Source organism: Ursus americanus, chromosome 1 (assembly GCF_024610735.1).
Source record: "Ursus americanus isolate L20-20 chromosome 1, mUrsAme1.1.p, whole genome shotgun sequence".
Lineage (NCBI taxonomy): Eukaryota > Metazoa > Chordata > Mammalia > Carnivora > Ursidae > Ursus > Ursus americanus.
Genome location: NC_142127.1, coordinates 106,907,715 through 106,930,929, shown reverse-complemented (window position 1 = coordinate 106,930,929; position 23,215 = coordinate 106,907,715). Strand labels below are relative to the sequence as shown.

The 23,215-nt window shown below is 54.0% G+C and overlaps 3 protein-coding genes across 10 annotated transcripts in view; 2 read left to right on the top strand and 1 right to left on the bottom strand.

The window, feature by feature from the left end:
- The window catches only part of PASK (PAS domain containing serine/threonine kinase), a 38,365-nt gene extending 27,436 nt beyond the window's left edge, over positions 1 to 10,929 (top strand). For 3 of the 5 annotated variants that reach the window (XM_045795869.2, XM_045795871.2, XM_045795873.2), the window contains 5 exons: positions 2,924 to 3,049; positions 3,165 to 3,299; positions 6,022 to 6,221; positions 8,406 to 8,539; positions 9,597 to 10,929. In XM_045795869.2, the coding sequence (XP_045651825.2) occupies positions 2,924 to 3,049; positions 3,165 to 3,299; positions 6,022 to 6,221; positions 8,406 to 8,539; positions 9,597 to 9,898 (897 nt within the window). In that variant the 3' untranslated portion in view covers positions 9,899 to 10,929. Of the gene's footprint in view, positions 1 to 2,923; positions 3,050 to 3,164; positions 3,300 to 6,021; positions 6,990 to 8,405; positions 8,540 to 9,596 lie in introns of those variants that run through there. The other 2 variants (XM_045795870.2, XR_015725909.1) reach the window with 2 other exon arrangements.
- Positions 10,930 to 12,429: 1,500 nt separating this feature from the next.
- MTERF4 (mitochondrial transcription termination factor 4) lies at positions 12,430 to 17,189 on the top strand. Its single transcript, XM_045795882.2, has 4 exons — positions 12,430 to 12,713; positions 13,630 to 14,125; positions 15,932 to 16,116; positions 16,812 to 17,189. Exons 1-4 carry the CDS (start codon positions 12,693 to 12,695, stop codon positions 17,187 to 17,189), a joined length of 1,080 nt encoding a protein of 359 aa, XP_045651838.2. The 5' UTR covers positions 12,430 to 12,692.
- A 2,527-nt stretch (positions 17,190 to 19,716) lies between these two features.
- The window catches only part of SNED1 (sushi, nidogen and EGF like domains 1), an 85,152-nt gene continuing 81,653 nt past the window's right edge, over positions 19,717 to 23,215 (bottom strand). For 3 of the 4 annotated variants that reach the window (XM_045795874.2, XM_045795877.2, XM_045795878.2), the window contains 2 exons: positions 23,017 to 23,060; positions 21,149 to 21,241 (listed from right to left, as the gene is read on the bottom strand). In XM_045795874.2, the coding sequence (XP_045651830.2) occupies positions 23,024 to 23,060 (37 nt within the window). In that variant the 3' untranslated portion in view covers positions 21,149 to 21,241; positions 23,017 to 23,023. Of the gene's footprint in view, positions 19,811 to 21,148; positions 21,242 to 23,016; positions 23,061 to 23,215 lie in introns of those variants that run through there. The other variant, XM_045795875.2, reaches the window with a different exon arrangement.

Sequence of the window (23,215 nt, the reverse complement as noted above, 5' to 3'; positions counted from 1 at the left end):
GATGCTTAACTGCTGTGCCACCCAGGCGCCCCTGTTCTTTTTTTTTATTAAAGATTTTATTTATTTATTTGAAAGGGGGGCGGAGAGAGAGAGAGCACAAGCAGGGAGGGGGGACAGAGGAAGTGGAGAAGCAGATTCCCTGCTGAGTGGGGAGCCTGATGCGGGACTCGATCCCAGGACCCTGGGATCATGATCTGAGCCGAAGGCAGATGCTCCCCTGACTGAGCCCCCCCAGGCGCCCCCATTCTGTTCTCGATGGAGACCTTCTGCTGGGGTATTTCATTTTATTTTCAGCTCACTGAAATTTTTCTGGAGGAATGAGTGTTGAGTTCTATCAGATGTGTTTTTAGCATCTGTTGAGATGATCATAGTCTCGTTTCCTTTATTAATATAACGAATAACACCAATCAACTTATATCCGTAGAACCAAACCCTTGGTTATAATATTCTGTTAATGCACTGCTGAATTTGGTTTGCTAATATTTTTACTTGGGATTTTTTTTTCATTTCTGTTTTGTGCATCGGTTTTCTTCCTTTCTTTTCATGTCGAAGTCGCAGGAGGCCCGCAGAGTCGGCGGCGTGCTGTGTGTCAGTCATACGGCGCTCGTCTGTGGTGGTTTGTGTTCCCTCGGCTGCCCGAATTCTTGTGTCCACCCTCTCTTGTCTTTGCTAGACTTGTCAAAGAATTGTCTGCTTTATTCATCAAACATTTGTACTTTCTGCAAGTCAGTTTGGCTATATTTCTGGTGTTTTGGGTTGACCGTGGGTGGTTGGGCTGTTACTGAACCGGGCACCTCCAGGGTGCGTCTTCTGAGCCCACAGTGGGCGCCTTCCGGAGGCCGTGGCCAGGCTGTTCCTGCTGTCACGGGTTTATAGAGGTTTAATTCTTAAGGTTCTGTTGCTGTGTCTAATCTCTGTGAGGTGGGTCTCGTTCTCGGTTGAGTCAGGAACCCGACGGCTACGGGGTTTCTGTAGACCGCCAGACCTAGAGGAAGAAGCAGCCTGGGGGCTCGTCTCTTCTCTTCGTTCAAAAGGAAACACATGAATCTTTTTGCGTCTCAGAGCACAGAGATGCCAACTTCAGTGTTACCAGGCCCACAGATGATTCCGGAAGGCAGCCCGTTAGAGCATGGCCCCGTGAGGGGGAGGCCACCATTGGGGGACGAGCGTGGTTGTGGAGTCTCCGTCCGCAGGGCAGTTAGTGACACTGCCATGTTCACAAAGTGGCTCTGGTGACCCACGACCTGGGTGTCTTTCCAAGTGCTTAGTTAGATCTTGACGTTTCTCTCAGCATATTTTGTGGTTTTCGGTGAGAGAGTCTTGCCCGTTGTTTCTGAAATCTGCAGTATTTCCATATCTGGTTTCTTCTCTTTCTTGTGTCTAGTTTTCGTTTGCTGGAATACTGGTTACTGATGGACGTGTGGGTGTCGCATGTCGTGTCCTTACACGTGTTCTGACTGGTTTGCTTCCCCCACGTGTTAGTGGCGACCTGCGCGCTTTCTCTCCGAGCGCATGAGCCCGGCTCTGTGTCCTCTAGCGTGCTTTTGAAGAGCAACCTGATGGTTTTTCTTTCTGAATTCTTTTAATCTTTGGACTTCAGAGATTTCCCCGGGATGTATTTCTGTGTGCGTGTGTTCTTTATTCTTGCTTGATGCTTGGTAAGACTTTGACCTGAATATTTAAAGCTTTCTTTACCTTAAGAGAATTTATTCTTTTGTTCTGTTAATCCTTTTCCTTCTTTCTTGCTCTGTACTTTCCCCCGGAAGCCCCCTGTAGGTGTGTTGGAGCACATGGCAGCAGCCTTCCTTCTCGCCTCCTTGAACCCTGCAGTGGGACGGGCTGCGGGCACTCTGCCTCCAGCTGCAGCCTCTGCGTCTCACCACCAGGCCGTGCTCCTGGGTGCCAGGATCTCGGCCTTGCTTCCCTCATCCTCTTGCCTTCCCTCACGTGTCTCCTCTGGCCTGTGGAATCACGGGGCCGTCTCTTCACACGATCTTCAGGATTTGAGCACTTGTTGTTGCTGATGGCTGGTGCTAAGCCGTCACCTTTTTCTCGTGGTCACTGTGAGGCCTGACTGGGTGCTGCCGACGCTGCTCCCTGCCCCTCTTGCCTCTGCGCCGGCCGACCGCGCTGCCACCCCCGTGCTGCCTGCAGGGTCTCCTGCCCGTGCGTGCTCCCCTCCCACTGCCCCCTGCCCCTCCGGCGGGCCCCACTTCCCTGCTCGCCCGATCCACAGTGTGCGCCGCGTGTTGGCCGTCCCCCCACAGACGATGTGCTCATCAGACGGGGCTCGTGGGTCATCTTGTGGGGTCTCCAGCTGAAGCATGGGCAGACCTGGCCTGCAGGCCCTGCTCACCATGTGCCCCTTGGCCACGTGCCCGGCTGTCCACAACAGCAAGTGCTCTGCTGAGTGACTTACCGTGCTCATCTCCCTGATGCACGGCGTCTCCGCCCTGTGACACTCCCCGTCGTCCCAGGCAGCGATGCATTTCTCTTGTGTGGCCTGTGTCCGTCGGTCTGGCTGGGCTCCCCTTAGCTCCCAGCCGATGGGGGTGACGGCTTTGGTCTGTGTTTTCCAGTTCCCAGGCCTCCTCTTTCATTCGCTCTGTCAGGGCACCAGTCCTCGGTTGTGAAATGGGGGTGACACGGTTGATGGGGAGCACCTGCTCCAAGGTCTCTGGCCCAGTTCGTGGCCCGTCCGCCGTGCCCTTCTTCCACCTCCTCAGCCAGCTGCCACTGCACCTCTCTGTTCCTCGTGCTGTGTTTGGGGGTGGGGGCAGTCCTGGGGTTCTTCTCTCCCGGCCCTGGGGTTCAGGGCAGGCACACGTGGGGGTTGTGTCTGCTGAGTCAGCAGCGGGCGCCATGTTCGACGGGATGCCAGGGGCACCCTGGCAGTTATGTCTCCCCTCTGTCTTCCTCATAGGTGGTGGTGAAGTTTATTAAGAAGGAGAAGGTTTTGGAGGACTGTTGGATTGAGGATCCCAAACTTGGAAAAGTTACTTTAGAGATTGCAATTCTGTCCAGGGTGGACCACGCCAATATCATCAAGGTGGAGTGCCATTTCCCGTTTAGTGGTGCCCTGACGTCACTCACGTGAAAAGTTGTTGAATATGTTGTTCTGAAGGTATGTCAGCAGGCCCAGACCTGACTTTGTCTTTTTCTAGGTGTTGGGTGTATTTGAAAACCAAGCATTCTTTCAGCTCGTGATGGAGAAGCACGGCTCTGGCCTGGACCTCTTTGCATTCATTGACCGCCATCCCAGCCTTGATGAGCCCCTGGCGAGTTACATCTTCCGACAAGTGAGCCAGCCAGAGCCATGCTGGGGGGCATTGTGGGCTGGGACATGGGGCCCGAGGCTGCAGACATGCATGGTTCACACTGACTTCTCTCTGTGAGCTAGGATCTAGCCTTCAGATTTTGGATTTTATGGAGTAAGATATATATTAAGATACACGTGGGAGGCCAGATACCATCCTGGACTGATGAGGGAAGTATGTTTAATGACTGAAGTTTATTTCTATTCATACAGTATCCACACCAGTTGCAAAACTTAGCCAACAAAGCTGTCAGGTGAGGCTTTGAGGCCTGTGCATCTGATCTGAGCCCTCGTCTCCCAGCAGGAAACCATTGCTAATCTGGGCACAGGGGTCATTACAGGACTGACAAGGGGAGGCTGTTGGGGTTAAATCAGAGGAGCCTCTGAGGTACTGTGTGTGGCATGGTGTCCTGCACACGGTAAGTACTCAATAGATGGTGGCTGTCCAGCTAACTGAAGTCATCAGTGCAGATTGAGATTCTGGCAGTCTCGTCTCACAGTATTTATTTTGGTCTCTTTCATGTCTCTTTATGTGTTGATCTTGTCCATTGTTGGAGTGGGAGAGTGATCAGCAAAATCGAAAGGCATCCTGGGAGGCGGAGAGGTTGGGGTGGGGTGGAGAGGAGACAGTCGTTCCTGTTTTGAGTTTTAGGAGAAGGTGGTGGTTTCATCCTAGGCTATTCCTAGCTCCCTGGAGACAATGGAGAAATACCTGGAGAGGGGATATGAACTGTTCCCAGATTTGCTCACCATTTGTTTCCTGGTGAGGACTTGATGTCTAATGCCAGTTTCCATAAGTTGACATTTCTTACTCAGAGCTATAAGTTCCCAGAAGTTATTGGATTTCTGATATTAGGTCTCTCAGGCACCTGCCTGTAAGTTCCAGGCATCGTGGTTCTGCTCGGACCGTCCCCTCTCTCGCTCTTACCGTGTTGCCAGATTATACACCCATCTACTGTAACGCATGGCAAACATTTGTTTCTGAAATGTGCACGGCAAGCAGACCGTATGCTGCTGTATCTCAGTTGTTAATTCCGGGGCCATCGATCTGTAACGACAGCGTCCCATACTGTATAATTTTGCAGGAGTGTCTACGGCCCTCTGTGGATTTACGTACGTAAGAGCTATTTTGTGTAAGTAGGGGTTCACAGGCTTATAGAAAATGCCATCACACGCCAGTGTGTCTGTGAACGGTGCCGGGTGCCGGCGACCGGGGCTCGGCTCCCGCGCCTCAGGCCCTCACAGACCAGCTCTCCTGTGCAGCGAGGGCAGTGGACGGGCTGCGGGAGGACAGGCTTTGCTGCCTGGGCCCAGGTTCTCTTCAGACCTTTGTAATGAATCTGCTGCCGATTAGTAACCCTCCACGAAACGTTCCCTGTTCAGATGAATACAGGCTTTCCGTTCCCAGCGGGCCTGGCACACACGCGTGCACATGTGTGTATGCACGTGCACACACCTGTGAGTGTGAGTGTGCACACGTGTGCATCTGTGCGCAAGCGTGGCTGTGTGGAACTGCGTATAGATCAGCATATGTTTGCATGCACGTGCATATAAATATGTATTTAGGTACTAGTTGTAAGTTAATGAATTGGGCACAGTTGACCCCCCGTAACTGTAGCCTCTGATTCAAGGGTATTCCTTTGTAAATATAAAATCGTCTGTAACCACGATGACTCCGTCCATGAAGACACTATGTTGATTGGTGTAATTGCTGTCCAAATTGTGAATGCAGTCAGAAATTTTACTGATCTTCCTTAAACCTCACCGAGAGCTTCCTTCTGTTCGTCGCTGTCATCAGAAGTGTGGTGTAGGCTTCTCCGGATCGGGGCAGACAGCTCACCGCAGTCACTGTTCCCTCCAGAGTGGACACCGTTGCGCCCATCTCCAGGGGAATTGCTTTATGTGCACATGGATGAGAGTCCCGCGCACATTGGGGCCGGTGTGGCTGATGCCCGGGGCTGTGCTCTGAGAAGCTGCTAGAGCCCTGAGGTGGCGGTTTGGAGACGTGGCCTCTGCTCTCAGCTCTGACCCTAACTGCGGCGTGAACTCTGGTCGAGGCACTGTCCTTGCGTGTGAGCCGCAGGTGTCGCACTCAGTCTTTCTCTAGGGCCGCCTCCCATTTCGCGCCCAAGCCACGCTCATTAAAGTGCCCACCACGTGTCTTTGTAGCTTCTGCTTGTGGTCGGTCTGCCCTTCCTCCCGAGATTGTCACGCTGTGTGTTGAGCGGTGAGTGACTGTCTGCTGGGAGGCCTTGTCCGTAGCGCACAGAGAGCACCTGAGAATCACGTATTTGTGCTGGTGGACAAGTGGGGTGTTAGCGAGAGGGCACGAAGCGTCAGTTACACCAGACGAAGTCCTGTTTCACAGCCAACGGTAGTGTGTCGTATACTTAACAATGTGCTGAGTATCTCTCCCTAATGATGAGAATGATGAAATTTTAAAGAAAAATCCCATACTGGGGCTGCTGCCGGCGGGTGTAGCTGGCCGGCCACCCCGAGCACCCCGCCTGGACTTGTGTCACCCCCGCTGAGCTGGATTTTGGGTCTGCAGTGTCCAGGGTTCTGTCCGGCCATAGTTCATTAGGAATTAGACAAGAGGTGTTTTTTCTTGGTTGTTTTGTCTTGCTTTCAAGTTGGTCCTTATTTTAAACGTGTGTTTTACTTGAACTGCTTTCTTAAAAAGTCCCTGTGGCCCCTGATTGCAGCTGGTGTCGGCGGTGGGGTACCTGCGCTCGAAGAGCATCATTCACCGGGACATCAAGGACGAGAACATCGTGATTGCGGAGGACTTCACCATCAAGCTGATCGACTTCGGCTCCGCCGCCTACTTGGAGAAGGGCAGGCTGTTTCACACGTTCTGTGGGACGATCGAGTACTGTGCACCCGAAGTCCTCATGGGAAACCCGTACGTACGGCGCCGCGGCCTGACCTCGCGTCCTCCGTCGGGACCCCGGGGCCGCTAGTGGTTTAGGTGGGAAAATGGTTTCCGCTTGTGCCTCTTTGTGACAGGGCTGTAGAGTGATGACCTATGTCTTGTTCCCAGGTGGGCCGTCAGGCAAAGCGAGGTGGGTTAGGGAAGGTGGGCCGTGGCCGCCGTGCTTTGTCGTGTTACATCCTCAACTTCTCTGTGTGTTTGGAGTTTTATGTAATTAGAGGTTGAGAACAAGACGAGAGATCAAGCTAAGAGTCCCAAACCTGAGACCCTTCAAGTAGGTGGCGAGGGTTTCTCTTCACTTGGGTTTAGTCATTGTGATGAGAAGCATGATAGTCAATGCCAGCCACAGGGGGCCAGGCTGGCCTGCGCGACATCCAGCAGAGAAGGCACTGGTGCAGAGGACCCGTGTCGGCTCGGGGCCTGGCCGGGCCTCCTGTTCCTGCCGGGGGGGACGGTGTGTCCCTGCCCCGGAGCCTGTGGCCTGCAGGGGTCCTGGGCAGCGCTGAGACAGTATGAAATATTGAGTGGGGGTCGTCCAGGAAGGGCCTTGGAGTTTCTTTGAAGATGCAGTTTGATCACCCTGGTGCCCCCAGCGTGCTGTTGGCTGCTGTCTCGTCCTGTGGTGGCCACTGGAGTTGGAGGGGGCTGCATGTCCTGTCCAGGGGACCCTGACATGTGCTCTGTGGCTCGTCTGCCCCCCACCCCACCTCCTGTACCCCTGCTGGGAAGCACCCACAGGTGAGTGCAGGGCGATGGTGTACCTCAGTGCTGCTGAGGGACCTCTGGCCTTGCCCAAGGTGTCCCTACCTTCTCCTGGAGCCCCTCCCTGCACCGTTCCTGCTCCCTCCTCTTTGGCCTGCAGGCGCCCTCCTCTGAGCTCCTTGGTCCATCCTGCTCCCCCTAGCCCCCATCTCACTGCGCCAGTGGGTTTCTGGGCTGATTCTAGACCCCCGCTCAGAACTCTGCTTCCTCCTTCGTTGTTTTTGTGTCCTTCTACTCCAGGAGACAGCAGACTGTGGCCCTTGACCAAACCCGGCCCCCCACTGGACTTTATAAATAAAGTGTTATTGAAACACAGCCTTGTTTGTTGGCTTATGTGGCATCTGTGGCTGCTTTAGTGCTGCCGTGGCAGAGTGTCGCTGTGGCGACAGAGGTCACGTGGCCACAAGCCTAAAGTGTTTCTGTTTGGTGCTTTACAGAAACAGTGTGCTATCATGTTGTACTTCCTCGGACTTTTCTGTTTACTCTCTAGCGTTCTTGAAATCTGTCTTTCTAAAACAACACGAAAACAAAAAGTGTTGAATGGGGTTTTCTCACCCTGGCTTGTGCAGTCTGTCGTCCCGCACTTCCCTGACGTCTGTCCTCCTGACCCCTCCCAGTGCCCAGGGCCCTCCCATCCTGGTCTTCTGCCTCCTGATGTCCTGGACCCTTTCATTGCTCACCAGTGTCTCTCGGCCACGTTGTCTGACTCCGTGGTCTGGCGAAGCTGCAGCTTCCTGTCTTTGCTGTCTGGGCCAGAGCTGAGTGACCAGCGGCTCCAGGGACAGCTCGGCCACAGCTCCAGGCCTTCTGTGTAAAGGGTGCGGTTTCTCAGGCCAGCTGTGGGGTTTCGGGTTGGACATGTAAAATGCCTGGCAGAGCGCTGGCATCTCACAGGGTCTGATGAATGGAAGCTGGGTGAGGTCTGTCCTTCCAACGACAAAACATGGCAACGGGGCACCGCCATCCCCTGGCCCCCAGCCTACTGCCCGGTTGGCCCAGCCTGGACCCTTCCACCTCCTCCTTCACCCTCTCTAGGTCGCTGCTGTCGCCTTGACCCTCCTTCTGCTCCTGTGTGGACTGGAGCCTCCACTCTGTCTGCTCTGCCTTCTATCCACCTCCTCCAGGAGGCCCCCCATCAGGAGGCACTCTGCTCTCACACACCCTCTTAGATGGTGGTGGGCATCTCTTAGCTGCCTGGACATGAAGTCTTGCCCCCCCGCCCCCCACCCCGGGCGTGTGGCTGGAGCATGGCTGGCTGGGGCAGAGGTGCTGGAGTGGAGGGCGTAGTCGAGGAGGGCCGCAGGACGCACTGGGGGCCACTGTCAAGGGCCGCGTGTGGGGTGGGTCAAGCCCCAGCAGGCCCCGAATGCTGCCACCACCTCCCCCTTGCAGGTACAAGGGGCCGGAGCTGGAGATGTGGTCGCTGGGGGTCACGCTGTACACACTGATCTTTGAGGAGAACCCCTTCTGCGAGCTGGAGGAGACCATGGAGGCCATGATCCACCCCCCGTACCTGGTGTCAGAAGGTGAGGGCGCCTGGTCCCCGCCTCGAGCACAGCAACTCTGGCCGTGCTGACAGCCTCATTGCTTTCTTTCCATTTGTCAGACACTGATTTTAACAGAAGGGTAACCTGAATGTAACTAAACCCTCAAGATAATTTTTTAAAAGATTTTATTTACTTTTTAATTTATTTGAGAGAGAGCGAGAGAAAGCACGTGAGCGCAAGTGGGGGGAGCAGTAGGCAGAGGGAGAAGCAGGCTCCTCACTGAGCAGGGAGCCCAACATGGGCTCGATCCCAGGACCCTGGGATCATAACCTGAGCTGAAGGCAGACGCTTCACCAACTGAGCCACCCAGGTGCCCTGGTTTCTCTTCTTACAAGGGCACTAATCATGGGGCCTTACCTTCACGACCTCATGTGACCCTGCTCACCTCCCAGGGGCCACTGGGGGTTAGGGCTTCACCCTAGGGGTGGGGGAGGTGTGGACACAGTTTGGTCTGTAGTGGCCTAGAAGAGCATTTTTAGAGCCTTGCTAAGGTTCTGGGTTCCCGTGAACCATGCTGCTTCTAGTGTGCGGTTCGCCCACAGAGCCATTCCACGGGTCCTCTCACTAGATTCTCAGACCTCCTCTGGGGTGTGAGGCTCAGAGCAGCCTTGTTGAGGAGACACCCACATTGTTACAGGAAATGGGACCCAAATCTAGACCTGAGGCTGGGGCTCTTGTCAGAGTCTGTGCTTCCTTCTGGGGGGATGATGCAGGGCTTGCCTGCGGCCACCTCCCTCCGCTCCTATCACGTGAACCCCGTGTCACTCGAGGCTGTGCGTGGCCAGAGTCCCGAGAGCAGGCTGAGCTCTGGAAGCTCCACATGTAGGTTACGTGAGCAGGGTGGGTCCTGAACCCCAGAACCCAGAACCCCAGGTTCTCGTCAGACGGAGGTCCCGGGCCACTTCTTGCCCCGTCAGAGGTGCTCACGGCGGGCAGACCCATTACCCGCAGTTTTGAGACCCGTTCCACTCGAACCCAGCCCGGACCCACCATCGGTCCTCTGGCCACATGCCCAGGTGGGTCTTTCTGCCTCCAGATCTCATGGAACTCATGTCTGGGCTGCTGCAGCCTGTCCCCGAGCAGCGCACTACCCTGGAGAAGCTAGTGGCAGACCCCTGGGTGACACAGCCTGTGAATCTTGCTAACTACACCTGGGATGAGGTGTGTCGCGTCAACAAGCCAGGTGAGAGGCATGACCTGTGTGCCAAGAAGGCAAGGAGGTTCCCCAGGCTGCCTCCCTGGGTCTGGGGAGGAGGAGGCTCCCTCCTCCATGCTGTCCTGGGCAGAATTGTCAGGACCTGTAGCTGGCTTGTCCCCTGTGGAACAAATGGGGCTTGATTCTGTTCCAGAGGCCTCTGAACACCACTGGGGCCTTTGAAGGTGGGAGAGCACCCAGGGGAGCCCCTGACAAGGTGGCACCCACAGGAGGGGCTGGGAGCGGGGGGCAGAGGGTTTGAGGGCAGCCGGCGGTGGCCTGAGCCAGCTGAAGGGGAGGGTAAGGCTGCAGATGGCGAGTGGGGTGCTCTGGGGGGGACCCAGGGACCCTGGCTCTTCCCATGAGGCTCCTGGTACAGAGCTGGGCGGCAGCAGCGCAGGGCGGCTGCTTCTCCTTGTGACCACACTGGCGTTGGCGGCCTCAGGCGGGGACCCCCTGCAGCACCTCCGCAGGGGCTGGGGATGCCGCACCCGTGCAGGGGGTTCTCAGGGGTCCCGCTGGTGTCTTCTGTTCCTAGGAATTCTACCAGAGAGAAGCAAGTGTCTTAGGATCTTGTGTTAACACCTGATAAAATGTCTTCTTTCTTCAGAAAGCGGAGCTCTGTCCGGTGTGAGCCTGGAGACAGAAAGCAGGTGTACCAGGGAAGTGGCCTGGGCTCTGGAGCCCTGCGGGGCCTTGTGCCCCCGGGGAGGGCCCTGACAGCGAACTCCAGCTCCTCACTGCGCTTCCTCACTCTCGGGATTAAGTTGTTTTCGGGCCCCATCCAGTCAAAGAAAGTAAATTCTCAAGCCTTAGGCCCACTTCACCTTCTAAAAACTCCTATGCAAGTTTGAGAAATGCTGGAACAAAAGCCAGTGGTGCTATAAGATTTTAGGTTTATAAATAGACTTGGAATTCACTTTTCACTTGACCTTGGAAAAGCATACTGGTGTTTGGTTGGATTTTGTATTGTTAAAGGGCTTTTACTTGTGAATTTCAGAGTCTTTAACCTTTCTGATTTTGTGTATACGCGTGTGGTTTGTTTCCTCTGACTTGACCTGTGCTCATCTGATGTGTGGAGTTTGTAGCACTGGTTACCCAAATGGCCAGACTATTTCATTACCTTATTTTTTTGAACATTTCCAAATTAAAGCAGTTCTGTAGTGAACCATGATCCTGACTTGGACTGTCTGAATTCTTCCACAGTGCGAAGTGGGAAGCATTTTATTTCTTTGCTTTTATGTTTGTGCACCTTCACTTGCCCCAGCTGGAGAGGGGCTCAGCCTCCCATCGGTTTGGGGGTCCTCCGGAGCCCCGCAGCTTGCTCAGCCTAAGGAGGCTGGGTGGGGGCCAGCTGTTGTCAAGCACTTCCCTTCTCCCCTGCACACCGCTCCAGCCCCCCCATTTGTCTAGGACCTGCTGTCCACCCAGACACCCTCCCAGCACTCCTGACATCCAGCCCCAGCCCCACGTCTGCGATGGGCATCCAGCCTGCTTCCCATCTGGTTCAGGTGCCAGGGCGTCTCTCACACGCTTAGCTGGCTCCTTCCCTCTAGGCTCCAGCCCACCCCCTCTGAAGCAGAATCAGGGAGCTCAGAGAGCACGTGCAAAGCAGCCTTTGATTTGTGTTGGAGGGGAGGGAGTGGTTAGGACTAAGAGGGAAACCTTTCATTCTTTGCTAAGATGGCAAGAAGAGACAAACCCGAGACATCCCACCCCCTTTCCGCCATGTCATCACTTTCTGCAGGTTGAAGGCTCCTCCTGCTGAGTCCTCAGGAAGATGCTCAGGGTCACGCGGCTGTCTTTCAGTATCTTAGGACACCGGATAGCAGCTGAGTTTATTCTCAACCCGAGGATAGTGGGTATTGCCATCACCTTCCCTTAGACAGTGCGGCGGGGTCCCTGCCCCCAGCAGAGATGACTGCCGTTGGGGGTGGGGCACGTCCTCCTGCATCAACATGGTTTTCAGGGACACATTTTTTAAAGCGTGTAGTAAGAAGTGACGTTTAGTCTTTAGAATTCAAATGAATTTCTTGATATTTTAAGAACCCTTTTCAGGAGTGAAAACCCCCAAATGTCTTGCCCCGTAGTACACGATGCCGGTCACACGAGAGAAGCTACAGGACGCTTTTGCAGACAGCCGCGCCGTGGGCTAAGAACGCGCGGTGCGAGCTCTCCAGGGCGGACGTCCAAGAACAGCTCATCAACCCCCGCCCCCGTGGCAGCAGGCGGTCTGGCGCTTCCAGAGCGTTCTCTGCGGGGAGACTGCAGGCGGGAAGTGCCGGGCGAACGTCCCCCTCGTCCACGCGCGGCTCCGAGACAGCGGTCGGCTGGCTGACGGCGCGGTCCGCTGGGGAGTGAGCCCTGCCCCTCGCCCGCGGGGCTCATGACCGACTCCCGCCGGGGGGGGGGGCTCCCACGGGCTTCCTGTTGAGCATTATTTTGAGGTGCAGACAGCTGAGCGCTTTAAGAAGAAAATTCGAGCGAAAAACGACGAACACAAGCACCCTTTCTTGGACACGGTGCTTGTGCCACGCGAGCAGTTCCGGCGCCGGGCCCGTGGCGGGTACACGCGCGGTGTCAGACTCCGGAGCCCGGGGGCGCGGCCGGGGCCGGGAGGGCGCCCCGCTCCCCGCGCTCGTCTCGGGACGACCCAAGCTGCCGGCGGCCGTGCGGCGCGGATGCGTGCGAAGGGGCTGTGCGTGCGAGGCGCCGGCGGAGAGCCCTGGACGGCGGAACAGCAAAGCGGCCCCGGCCCCGGCCACCGCACCGGGGAAGGGCCGCGGCGGAACGCGCCTCCCGCGCGCTCGCGCTTGCCGAGGGGAGGGCGGAAGTGTGGGCCGGCGAGGGCGGAAGCGCTTGTCAGGGGAAGGTTGGCGCGGCGGACCGCTGAGGGTCCGCTTCCGGCGCCGGGCTTCCTGTCGCCGCTTCCGCGCCATGGCGGCCTGTGGCCGGCAGGTGAGGTGGCGCCCGGGCCGGGTGTTTCTCCTCGCCAGCGGAGTCCTCCCGGCGGCCGGGGGAGGGAGCGGCGGGCCGCCGACGGGGCGGGAGCGGGAGCGGGAGGGTGTGACGCGCTCGGGCGCCCGGCGTGCGCGTCGGACCGGCCGTGCGGAGCCGGGTCCTGCTAGTGGGATGAATTTAGGCTCGGAGTGTGCGGGACTCGCGGGAGCTCCCGGGCTCCCGGGCGGGAACCGGCTCGCACCCCCGGGGTTGGCCTGGAAGTTACTGTCAGCTGTTGTACGTGGGACAGATTCCCCGAGCTCAGGAAAAAGCAGGCTTCTGGGAGTGCGGCTGCCAGGTGTTGTGTCCTGCGTGGTTCTGCGGCCACGAAGAGACAGGGCACTGGCATCTGCGTGAAGCAACATCCGCACATACGCCCCTCCCGCGGAAGCCTCCCCGCTCCCTGCACGTTGGGCCCTGACTTTACCTTTTAGGGAGCGACCCCTTTTGTGAGCGGTCATATGCATACGGATACACTTTGGCTTCTGTCTTCATGCTCATCTTTTTTCAGTTCAATTTGCAGCCCCCCAGGCGCCGCGCCTTAGAGGGCAGAGGCAGAGGACCCGCGCACACCCAGACCCACTTTACAGGCTGGCCTTGGAATCGTTCTCTCCCGCTCCTTCGTGCCCGGTCCCCTCCGTTAGGGCAGCAAGAGCTGGTAGAGAATTGCTTGGCTCTTGGCGATGCTCTGCTCTCTGTTTGCGAACTGTCTTCTCTGCAGGTTTTTCATGCTCAGATCGGAGTTTGCAGGTTGTGAAAAAGCCTGCTGTGCTTATGTGGGACCAAGGCACGAAATAACCTGGCTCCAGAATCCTGTGGTGTCTTATGTTGGAGTGGTGAGGAGCTGATCCCCTTTTGGTGCTGTGTCTCATAGGTCTTCGGCTGGCATCGCCTGGTCCCCCTCACCTGGTCCCACGTTGCTAGGCAGACCCATCACGGAGAACAGAAAAGAACGTCCGCATCTTTGTTGTGTAAACTGACCACAGCCTCCAATGGAGGGGGCCTCGAGAACTTATCCCATGTGGAATCCAGAAAGTATGTGCGGGAACCAGAGTGCAGGACAAGTCTCATTCCGTGCCCCCTTGAGAAGCAGAGGACTGCTGTGGCTCCAGGGTTCATAGAGCGAGAGAAGGTCGTCTGTTCCCTCCTGGACATGGGTTTCAGCGACATCCACATTAACGAATTGCTCTGTCTGTGGCCAAGTATGCACCCTCAACAGTTGCTGGACATCATTTCAGAATTAATACTGTTGGGTTTGAACCCAGAGCCTGTATATGTGGCCTTGAAGAAAAGTCCTCAGTTGTTGAAATTGCCTGTAACACACGTGAGGAGGCGCTCTGGTTACCTGCGAAAGCTTGGTCTTGGAGAAGGTACAAGAAGGCCCTGATTTTATGTCCAGTGCTGAGGAGTCGGGGCTGGGAGACGAGTAGCCCAGGTGGGGTGGGCTAGGGGAGGCTTCTGGGGAAAGTTCTTGAGAGTAATGTGTGGTTTGGCCTGGAGGTGAGAAGCAGTGACCACTGCAGACGGACTGCAGGAAGGAAGGGGGACTTGTCTGGTTTGTTCACTGTGGGGGCTCTAGTGTTCGGAACAGTGGGTGGTCAGCATGTGGTATGTGCTTGCGTTCAGCAGATAGAGGTCAGTGTGTGGTGGTAATATTAGCGCACCTACGCACCTACGCGGTCTTTGACGTTTACCTTAGCTTGAAGTGTTGTCCATACGACGTAAAACCAAAGGCTTACTGCAAAGTCCCTTGTAAAGACGTGGGTTCTAGTGGAACCCGCAATCGTCCCAGACTCCTAGGAAACGGGGAAGTGACTGTTCCCCCAGCAGGATTCACACCTCAAGGATCCTAGGATTTCATTGGATCCCCGGCTGGGCCTTCGGGCCTTCAGGAGAAGGGGGCTGGGAGCCCAGGAGGGCCTCAGGGATCCTTATGCACATTGACCACAGGAGGGCCACTATTTTTTTCATTCTTGACTCTTACTGGTAAGATATCGTTGAGGGGGAGATATTGTTGTTTGGGGACCTATTTCAGAGGTTCTCTGTGGGCCTCCTTCTCCAGGAGATAAGGAAGAACATAGCCTTCTGCGTTTCTCTTGACAGATTACCTGTGGCAGTATAATCTAGAGGGCTAGACTTAATACTTCATGGGCTATGATTATATGTTGCGAAGCTCAGCAAAGCCTTCTGCTGCAGAGGGAAAGTCTAAACTCCTGAAAGTCATTCCAGACACATTTTAGCAAGACAGTGAGTAGCTCAGTGGTTAGGAAGATTTTTTTTTTTAAAGATTTTATTTATTTATTTGACAGAGATAGAGACAGCCAGTGAGAGAGGGAACACAAGCAGGGGGAGTGGGAGAGGAAGAAGCAGGCCCATAGCGGAGGAGCCTGATGTGGGGCTCGATCCCAGAACGCCGGGATCACGCCCTGAGCCGAAGGCAGACGCTTAACGACTGCGCCACCCAGGCGCCCCTAGGAAGATTGTTAATGCCAGTGTAAATAAGTGATTTTAAGTTTCCAGGTACTGAATTTTGCTCAGCTATCCATGGGAAGACCATAAGCCCCAGTTTCCCTTCGGTAGTCTCAGTTACCCTAATGCGTTTGTTAATAGGGCCTCTTTTGCTCAGTATTGCCCTAATGTGGATAAAAGGTATGGTCACCCCACTAACTAGGACATCAGTGTTTGTGGCTGTGCGTCACGAGTATTCTTGTCGTTATTCTTTTAGTAATTATTATTATGGAACTCCTTTTCATCAGGTTCAGGCTCCCAGATCTTAGGAACGTTGGTTGTGGATGCTTCAATGACTATTGTATTGTGGAAGGAAACATCAAGCCAGAGCCCCCATGTGGGGGAAGCTACTGTCTCATCCTACTGTCTGATCGTTCCAGTAGATCCCCTGGGAAATTCTTTAGATGAAGAGGGCAAGAGGAGGAGGCCTAGAGTGTGAGGTTTATGCCATTCAGTTGGGAGGCCGGCAAGAGACCTCATTTCTATCCCAGGGTGGGGGTCAGTGAGGAGATGTGTCATTCTGGCCCCTCCCACTGCCATGTGCTCCTGGGCAGGCCTCAGAAGCTGAGGCCTCCTTCATTTTTTAAATGCTGGCTTGGGTGTGGCAAGCGCCTTGGTTTTCTGGAATGTCCTGAAATTATGTACTTGCCCTTTTTTATGTTCTGTAGGGAAATTAAAGACGGTGCTTCTCTGTTGCCCTGAAATCTTCACCATGCATCAGAGGGACATTGAGAGCATTGTTGGTGTTCTCAAGGAGAAATGTCTTTTCACGGTACAACAGGTGACCAAGATTTTGCACAGATGCCCCTTTGTTCTTCGGGAGGACCCTGGTGAACTGGAATACAAATTCCAGGTGAGGATGACTGGTAGGGGACTCGGGAAGTAACAACACATTCTTTGTCGTGAGGGTCAGCTCCATGGATGAGAAGCCATAGGCACCCCAAGGGCGAGTGGATGAGGTGAAAGGCTTAGGTCCTCTTTGCACACACCAGCCAGAGAGCATCTAGCTCTGGTCCTTCGTTTCTTTAGAGAAAGCTTGTCCTGCAACTTTTCTGCCATTAACAATGAATGACCCCGTCCCATTCCTGGGGTCCAAATGGGGCCTCTCCTTGAAATAGCTAATTTAACAAGGGCTAATAATCTTCCTTTCTTTAGAACCTATTCTGCATATTGATTTTGGAAGCATAGTTGTGACAGTTGTCCTAACTTTTGGGCAACAATTATGACAACTTAGGTTAAATTGCTAGATGTTTGCTGAATTTTTTGCCTATTCTTTCCATACTCACAGTTTTTTTTTTTTTCTGCGAAACAACTGAATTTATCCCTCTCACCCCTTTGTTTTCTGCTAAATTTTTCTCAATATGAATTTGAAAATGTGTTGAAAACTGTCAGCCGTCACACGAGCGCGGGGCATCATAGTGTCCTGGCACTGCTGGTTGGGCGGGTCTTTGTGAGTGCTTTTGGACAGCTCAAGCTGATTACAGACTGGGCAGGACAGGTTGCAGGTTTTGCTGTGCTCAGGACTCCTAACTGTGTCTGTGTCTCCAGTATGCCTATTTTAGGATGGGGGTTAAACACGCGGACGTGGTGCGGACCGACTTCCTACAGTACTCCATAACCAAGATCAAGCAGAGACATGTGTTCCTTGAGCGCCTAGGACGGTACCAAACCCCCGATAAGAAGGGTCAGACACAGGTTCCCAATCCTTTACTTAAGGACATTCTCAGAGTCTCAGAAGCTGAGTTTCTGGCCAGGACAGCCTGTTCTTCCGCTGAGGAGTTTGAAGTTTTTAAGAAGCTCCTTGCTCGGGAGGAGGAAGAGGGGTCTGCGAGCCACATGCCTGACAACAAAAGCTTAAGTCTGGACGAGGAGGAGGAGGAGGAGGAGGAGGAGGAGGAGGAGGAGGAGGAGGAGGAGGAGGAGTGACGGAAGGACTGGCTTGAAGAGCCCACAGATACCAAAGAATATTGTGATTCTCCCAAAGCTTTTGAGAGCTTCGCTTGGGTCTGCTCAGGTTATTTTTCCTTCTAAAACTGGTCGTCTGATGAAGCATTGTTATAAATCACCTGAGAGGGGGTCAGACTAAATAGGAGCTGTGTTAGTTTGCTCCGTTATCAGGTCTCCTTGGGGAGGGCCCTCTTCCCTCCTGCTTGGAAGACAGACTCTGAGCTGTTAAAATCAGGGGACTCAGGACCTCAGCATGAGGTTTTGTTTTCTCTCTGTTGATATGTGATAACTCCATGACTATGTGGGGGGTGGGGTTCCTTCCTCTGGTTCGAGAGTCATTTTACATTTCCTTGTAATGATAAAGATAAAATTATGAGCAGGCAGTGAGGTTTTAGTTCATCACAGCACTTTATTTTATGAAAACAAGTAGCAGGTTTTCCACAAAAACACTCGTGTTTTCAGTCCACAAATACTGCTTCATCATTGTGTTCAGTGGGCAGCGTTGTCGAGGAAGGTGCTTAGTCACGGTTTTGTTTGGCACAGCTCCTTAATGCCAGCCGAGTGCCGGGGTCCTTTTCTCTCTCTCCGTGAGCAGCGGGCCCTGGCTCTGACCTTCCAGGGAGGTTTGCTTTTACGCCAGCTCCTGGCCCGCAGACCGTCAGCAGGTCCGCAGTCTCCGGCGGCCAGCGAGCAGTGTCCTGGTGTGCGCCAGAGCAGGAGGGGGCCGTGGGCGGTGCCGTCTGGTCACCTGCCCGTCACCCAGCTCATAGCTGCAGCTTCCGGGACCGGAGGAGAAGAGCCCTTGCATGGGGTCTTGGAGCGGGGCGGGTCTAGTGTCATCCAGGGAGCTCCCAGGACACCATGGTGCTGGGAGTCCCCTTGGGGAACCTGGGGGGCCCGAGGGGTAATTTAGAGTCCGTCAGGGGCTGGAATTTGGTGTTCGTCATCTCTGAGGTAGAGGCCCAGCCCCCATGGCCTGGGCTCTGTGAGGGAGGACTGGTGCACCCCAGGACGTCCTGCGTATCCCTTCCCTGGGGGGAGCTGGCACATGGTTGATGATACAGAAAACATTTTAGTGATGTGACCAAAATCCAGGTCTTGGCAGCATTTTAGCTACTAGGTAAAACTGCAGAGACCGTGTCAAAATCCTGTCGGGCTGCAGTTCTGACCTGGAGTGATCTTGCCCCCAGGGAACACCCAGCAACATCTGAGGACATTTTTGGTTGTTAGGACCGGGCGAGAGTGCCTTTGGGATGCAGCGGCTGGAGGCTGGGCTGCCGTGAACCATCCCGTGGTGCGCAGACGGCCTCAAACAGAATCGAGCCTGCAGTGTCAGCAGCGCGCCCGGTCTGGCGGAATGCAGCTGTAGCGATTCGTGGCAACGCCGGATTGGAAGCAGGCTTACATTTCTTATATTTCTTTTATTTAAAAGAAAGTAAAGAGCTGAGTTTTTAAGTTCCTTTCCTGCGTGCGCTGGAACGCTGCTGGTGGATTCGAGCTGTGTTTACTGTGGGGACTCAGCACTGACATGTAGATGCTTTTGTTTTCTTCCGGGCTCATGTTCGAGCGTGACGGCAGAGAGAAAGACAAGTAGCTCAGTGAGTCCCTGTGCGTCGGAGTGAGATGTCGTGGCCGTAGGCGGCCAGCTGGAGGAGTCCCGGATGTGGGGTTTGGTGGCCAAAGAGTGGTGGGGTTGGTGCCGGCCTCCTCATCCGCCTCTGTGGCAGCCCACGTGCAATGGGAAGGAAAGTTTTGTCTCCACTGGTTTTCTTGGCCATGCGCAAAATTATTGAAAACGAAGGCATTTAACTCTGCCACTGTTTTCACTTAGTCTCCCATGTGGTGGCGTCCCAAGTGACTGGCACTTTCCCTGGAACCTCAGATGGGTTCTTGCGTCCAGTCGGGGGACTAAGGAGAATTATAAATTTGCATGATTAGAATGGCTAATTTAGCAACTCATGATTGCTCCTTGCATTTTGATATGGAAATAAATTTTTATGCACCTGAGAATTTTGATTGCATTGTTATTAATTTTTTTGGGTGGAGTTTGAGTGGACGTTTGAGGAAGACGCCGGAGTTTTACAAAGGAATTGTGTGAAAAAAGCAGTGTCTCATTTAGAATGTTTCTAGGATGAGTTGTAATTCCTTTGCATCAGGAAGTCTTTTTACTAGGTATCTAATTTGTAAAACATCAGGAGGGGTTAAGCATAAGACAACACAGCACCAAGCTCAGCATTCAGTAGACTGTTTCTTATAGAAACAAGTGTTTCTAATTTAAAAACTGGAACACACTAGTGTTCGCCTCGTGGCTGAGGGGCTTGAGGTTACTAACACCGTAGTAGAGAGTTTCATCTACGTTTCCAGTGATGTCACTTGCTCTTGCCACACACTAACGATTCTGTAGCTTACATAGATGCGCAGTGACCGGCCCCGGTGACACTGCAGAAGTCCGCAAAATGTGTGCGCGGACATGGTTTTCTCTGGACTGGCGCGGTGCCGGAGCCCCTGACTGAGCTCAGCTGTCTTCTCCAGGTGGGCCTGGGGCGCCAGGGGCGCTCTGGAGTACAGTAGAGACTTCTCGAAGTGACAGCTCCTCTGCTCTGAAAATAAATCGGGTAATACACAGACATATGCACACAAAATTTTAATAAAAATAAAAAGCCTAAAATATACTCTAACTCTTCAAAAAATGTTTTTATAAAAGATGAAAAGAAGGAGCCCTCTGTGTGGCTGTAGGGCTGACTCAGGACAGAGTCAGTGGCCGATGCTTGGTGGTTGAGTTCCAGTTTGGGTCAGCTACTAAAATGCTCCACTGACACGAGGTGGGGTTGGCAGGGAGAAGGCAGAGCCGTTGGGAAGTGTGCTGGGAAGCCCCTGTGGCAAGGCAGTGCCGCGTTCTGTTGGTAAAGAGGGAAATGTGTGAAAAACCACGCTAGCCGACAGCCTAGAACCGTGCTGCTCGAGTCGCGGACTGAAGGGAATCTTAAGCTGGGTCGGGTCTGGCCTGCCCTGGTTGTCCATCTCCGTGTCGTTCAGGCTCTGCATGTGCTGGGCTGCCACGTTGTGCTTCTGGGAGGCTCGGGGCTTTTTGGTGCTGTGGCGTGACTTGTCATCTGGGGGGTGGCTTTCTCTGCATAAGGCTGAGGCCTGGGTGATGTGATAGACCAGGGCTTGGCCAAGGATGGCGGTGGGACTTTCCCCCTCGTTTTGTAAATACGATTTTCCTGGAACACAGCCCTACCCTTAAGGTCACGTATCTGTGGCTGCAGTCATGCCACCAGTGCCAAGCTGAGTAGTTGCCACATGGACGAGGTGGTCCACAAAAGCAAAAATATTTGCTGAGAAAAAGTTGAAGACTAAAAGTGCCTAAACTCCATCTTAGTATTAATGAACATTTTCTCTGTCGTAATCTACTGGTCCATGTGATGGGGTGCTAGCCTACCATATATCAGCACAAAGAATTTGCCGGCGGAGAGCCGGGTGAGGCACCTAGAACTTGGCTTCCCTTTCTGTCTGGCCTCATCACCAACCCTTCCGAGCACTGCCTTTTTCGCTGTGGAAGCTGGAGAGCAGTTCCTCCTCAGTTTGATTGTTAGGTCTTGGGGAAAATAGCCCTCCGACTTTGGAATCTGAGCACTGGTTCCCGGATGTTGCAGGAGCCTTGCTGGCTGGCAGCCTCGCTCATCCAGGGCCCACGAGCACGCTGTGCTTGCTCCCTGGCCACGGCGCAGACGGTCCCTGTAGGAGATAGCACCCAGGGCTACAGTGCGGGCTGTTCCATGCATCGCAGGACTTGGAGGTGATTTGGCCCAGAGGGTCTCCCTGGCGCGGCCTGAAAGGGAGGTGGGCTGGAGCCTGCCCAGCCTGGCCATCTAACTTCTAGAGGCCGGAGGAGGGAAGTTGCAGAGGGGGCGGATGCGAGCCAGGACCTGGTCTTTCAGGGTGTCCTTTCAATCCAATTTTAAACCCTGCCTTCCTGGGTTTTAGGAGCTCATGAGGTTGATGGAGTGTAACAAGAATGTCCTGAATCCCTTGAAGAGAAAAGAGAATGGGGCATGAAGAGAATGACACCCATTCCTCTTTAAAATGCAGCTTCAGTATCTTTTAGCAGCCCTTGGTCCCTGCCCCCAGAGGACCCGGTGTTCCTGCCTCTAACGTGGCCATGGACGGGGGGGGGGGGGGGGAGGTGTGCTGAGAGCATGGACTACGTGGCCTAGGGCTGGGGACGTTTGGGGCGCATTGCAGCTGTTAGACTGAAAGCTGCAGGCCGCTCCCCTTCCATTTGATGATGCCCTTCTATCCTTCCTCGGAAGACCTGGGCTGTCCCCTGTTGCTCTGGGTTGAAACGAATTCCAGTGTTTATTTGTTTTTTCTCCATTGTTTCAAGAATGGGTATTCTAAAAGCTAGTATTTGATAATTTTATAGTTGAGGGTTTCTGATTTGTTTTTATAGAAATGGATTTGCTGGGTTTTAAAAAAAAGATATGCTGTTTCAGGTGACTTACCGTGATACAAATATTTCAAATCCAATTTATGTTTGTGGGTTCTTAATCCTAGTAGTGAGTTGTTTATGAGCTGTGGAGCATGTTTTGGGTTTGTGTGTCTTGGGAGCATGAGGTTGGGGGGGAAAGTAATGCCTTTGAGGAGACAGGAGATGAACGCAGAGGCTTCTGGAGAAGTCTGACCAGGGATGGCTGCCCAGGCCACGCCTCGCGGATCCCAGCCTCGGCCTTCCCGGCTTGGCTGGTGCCGACATTCCTCCTGTGGTCTCAGCCCACACCTGTGAAACTCTTTTGCTTTGGCTTGTTTGTAAAGGTTCTGGGTAACATTTCTCCTTCATTTCCTCAGCCCCATAAGACAGTGTAGCCTGTTCCTGAAGCTGCTTGTCCCCTGGAGTGCCTCACTGCCCTCTCAACACCAGGAATATGGACTTGGAGGCTCATTTATGGAGTGGGAGGGGTGAGCTGCCCTAGGCCGGCCGAATTCCTCCTTCATTCCTGGTGACATCATGCCGACGAGAAACTGCGCGCAGTGTGAGACTGAGTACAGCTGTAGAGGGGTCGCCATGGTGCAACCCCGTATCTCCCCAACTGTGATGAAGACCTTGACAGTTTATGGGTGGGGAGTAGGGGTGGATGGTGTCGAGTTGCCAGAAGACTTTGGGAAATGCCAGATTAAGCAGGAATAGAGGTAGAAAGTTTCTTTCATTCCAGGATTCTGAATGCTTAGGATTCTTGTGTCCATTGGGAATGCCCCAGTCTTCAGGATTTCCTCAAAGTTACGTGATTAAGGCCCCACACCCCATTTTTTCTTTTGATAGATTGCCATTCTCAGGGTCTGGGAAGCCCTCCCTTGAATCCCTGCACTCCTACATCTGGGCATCCTGGGCCCCTCCCACCATTCTCTCCTCCCCACTCTTCCCCTGCTTCCACCCCTTCCAGAAGCCCTTCTTGGTCCCCCCCCCTCCCTGAGTGCTCACCACTGCCCCCACCCCCAGCTGTTGCTGCTGATGGGAAAGGGGTTTTTCCATTTGTTTGAGGTGAGTGGGATTCGTTCTCACCCCCAGACAGCCTCATTTCCACCTGGAGAGGCCTCTGCACCTGATTTACCTCTATTGCGAGTCCTTCTGTATTTTTTTCTCTCCCATTTTAACCCCCTCAGGGAATTCTGAAACTCATGGTCTGGGAGTTTGTAATAAAGGGGGCACGAGCGAGCTCCCCAAGTAGACAGCAGCTCTCCCAGAGGCCACATGGGGACAGCCCCTCTAGCTTTCCCGCAGCTCTGCCAGCCATGGTGGGGAACGTACCTGTACCCTAAGATTTCTTCAGTGTTGGACTGCTAGTGTGTTTCCTGAAATAGAGAAAGGTGGTTTATGAAAAAGAAGGTGTACCTGGAACCCAGGCTGCCTGCTGGTATCCTGTCTTTGGCTCATATATATTCCATTTTGGGGAACACCGTCAGTGAGACACTGATGCAGAGATTAGCATTTGAGTCTGTGTGTGCCC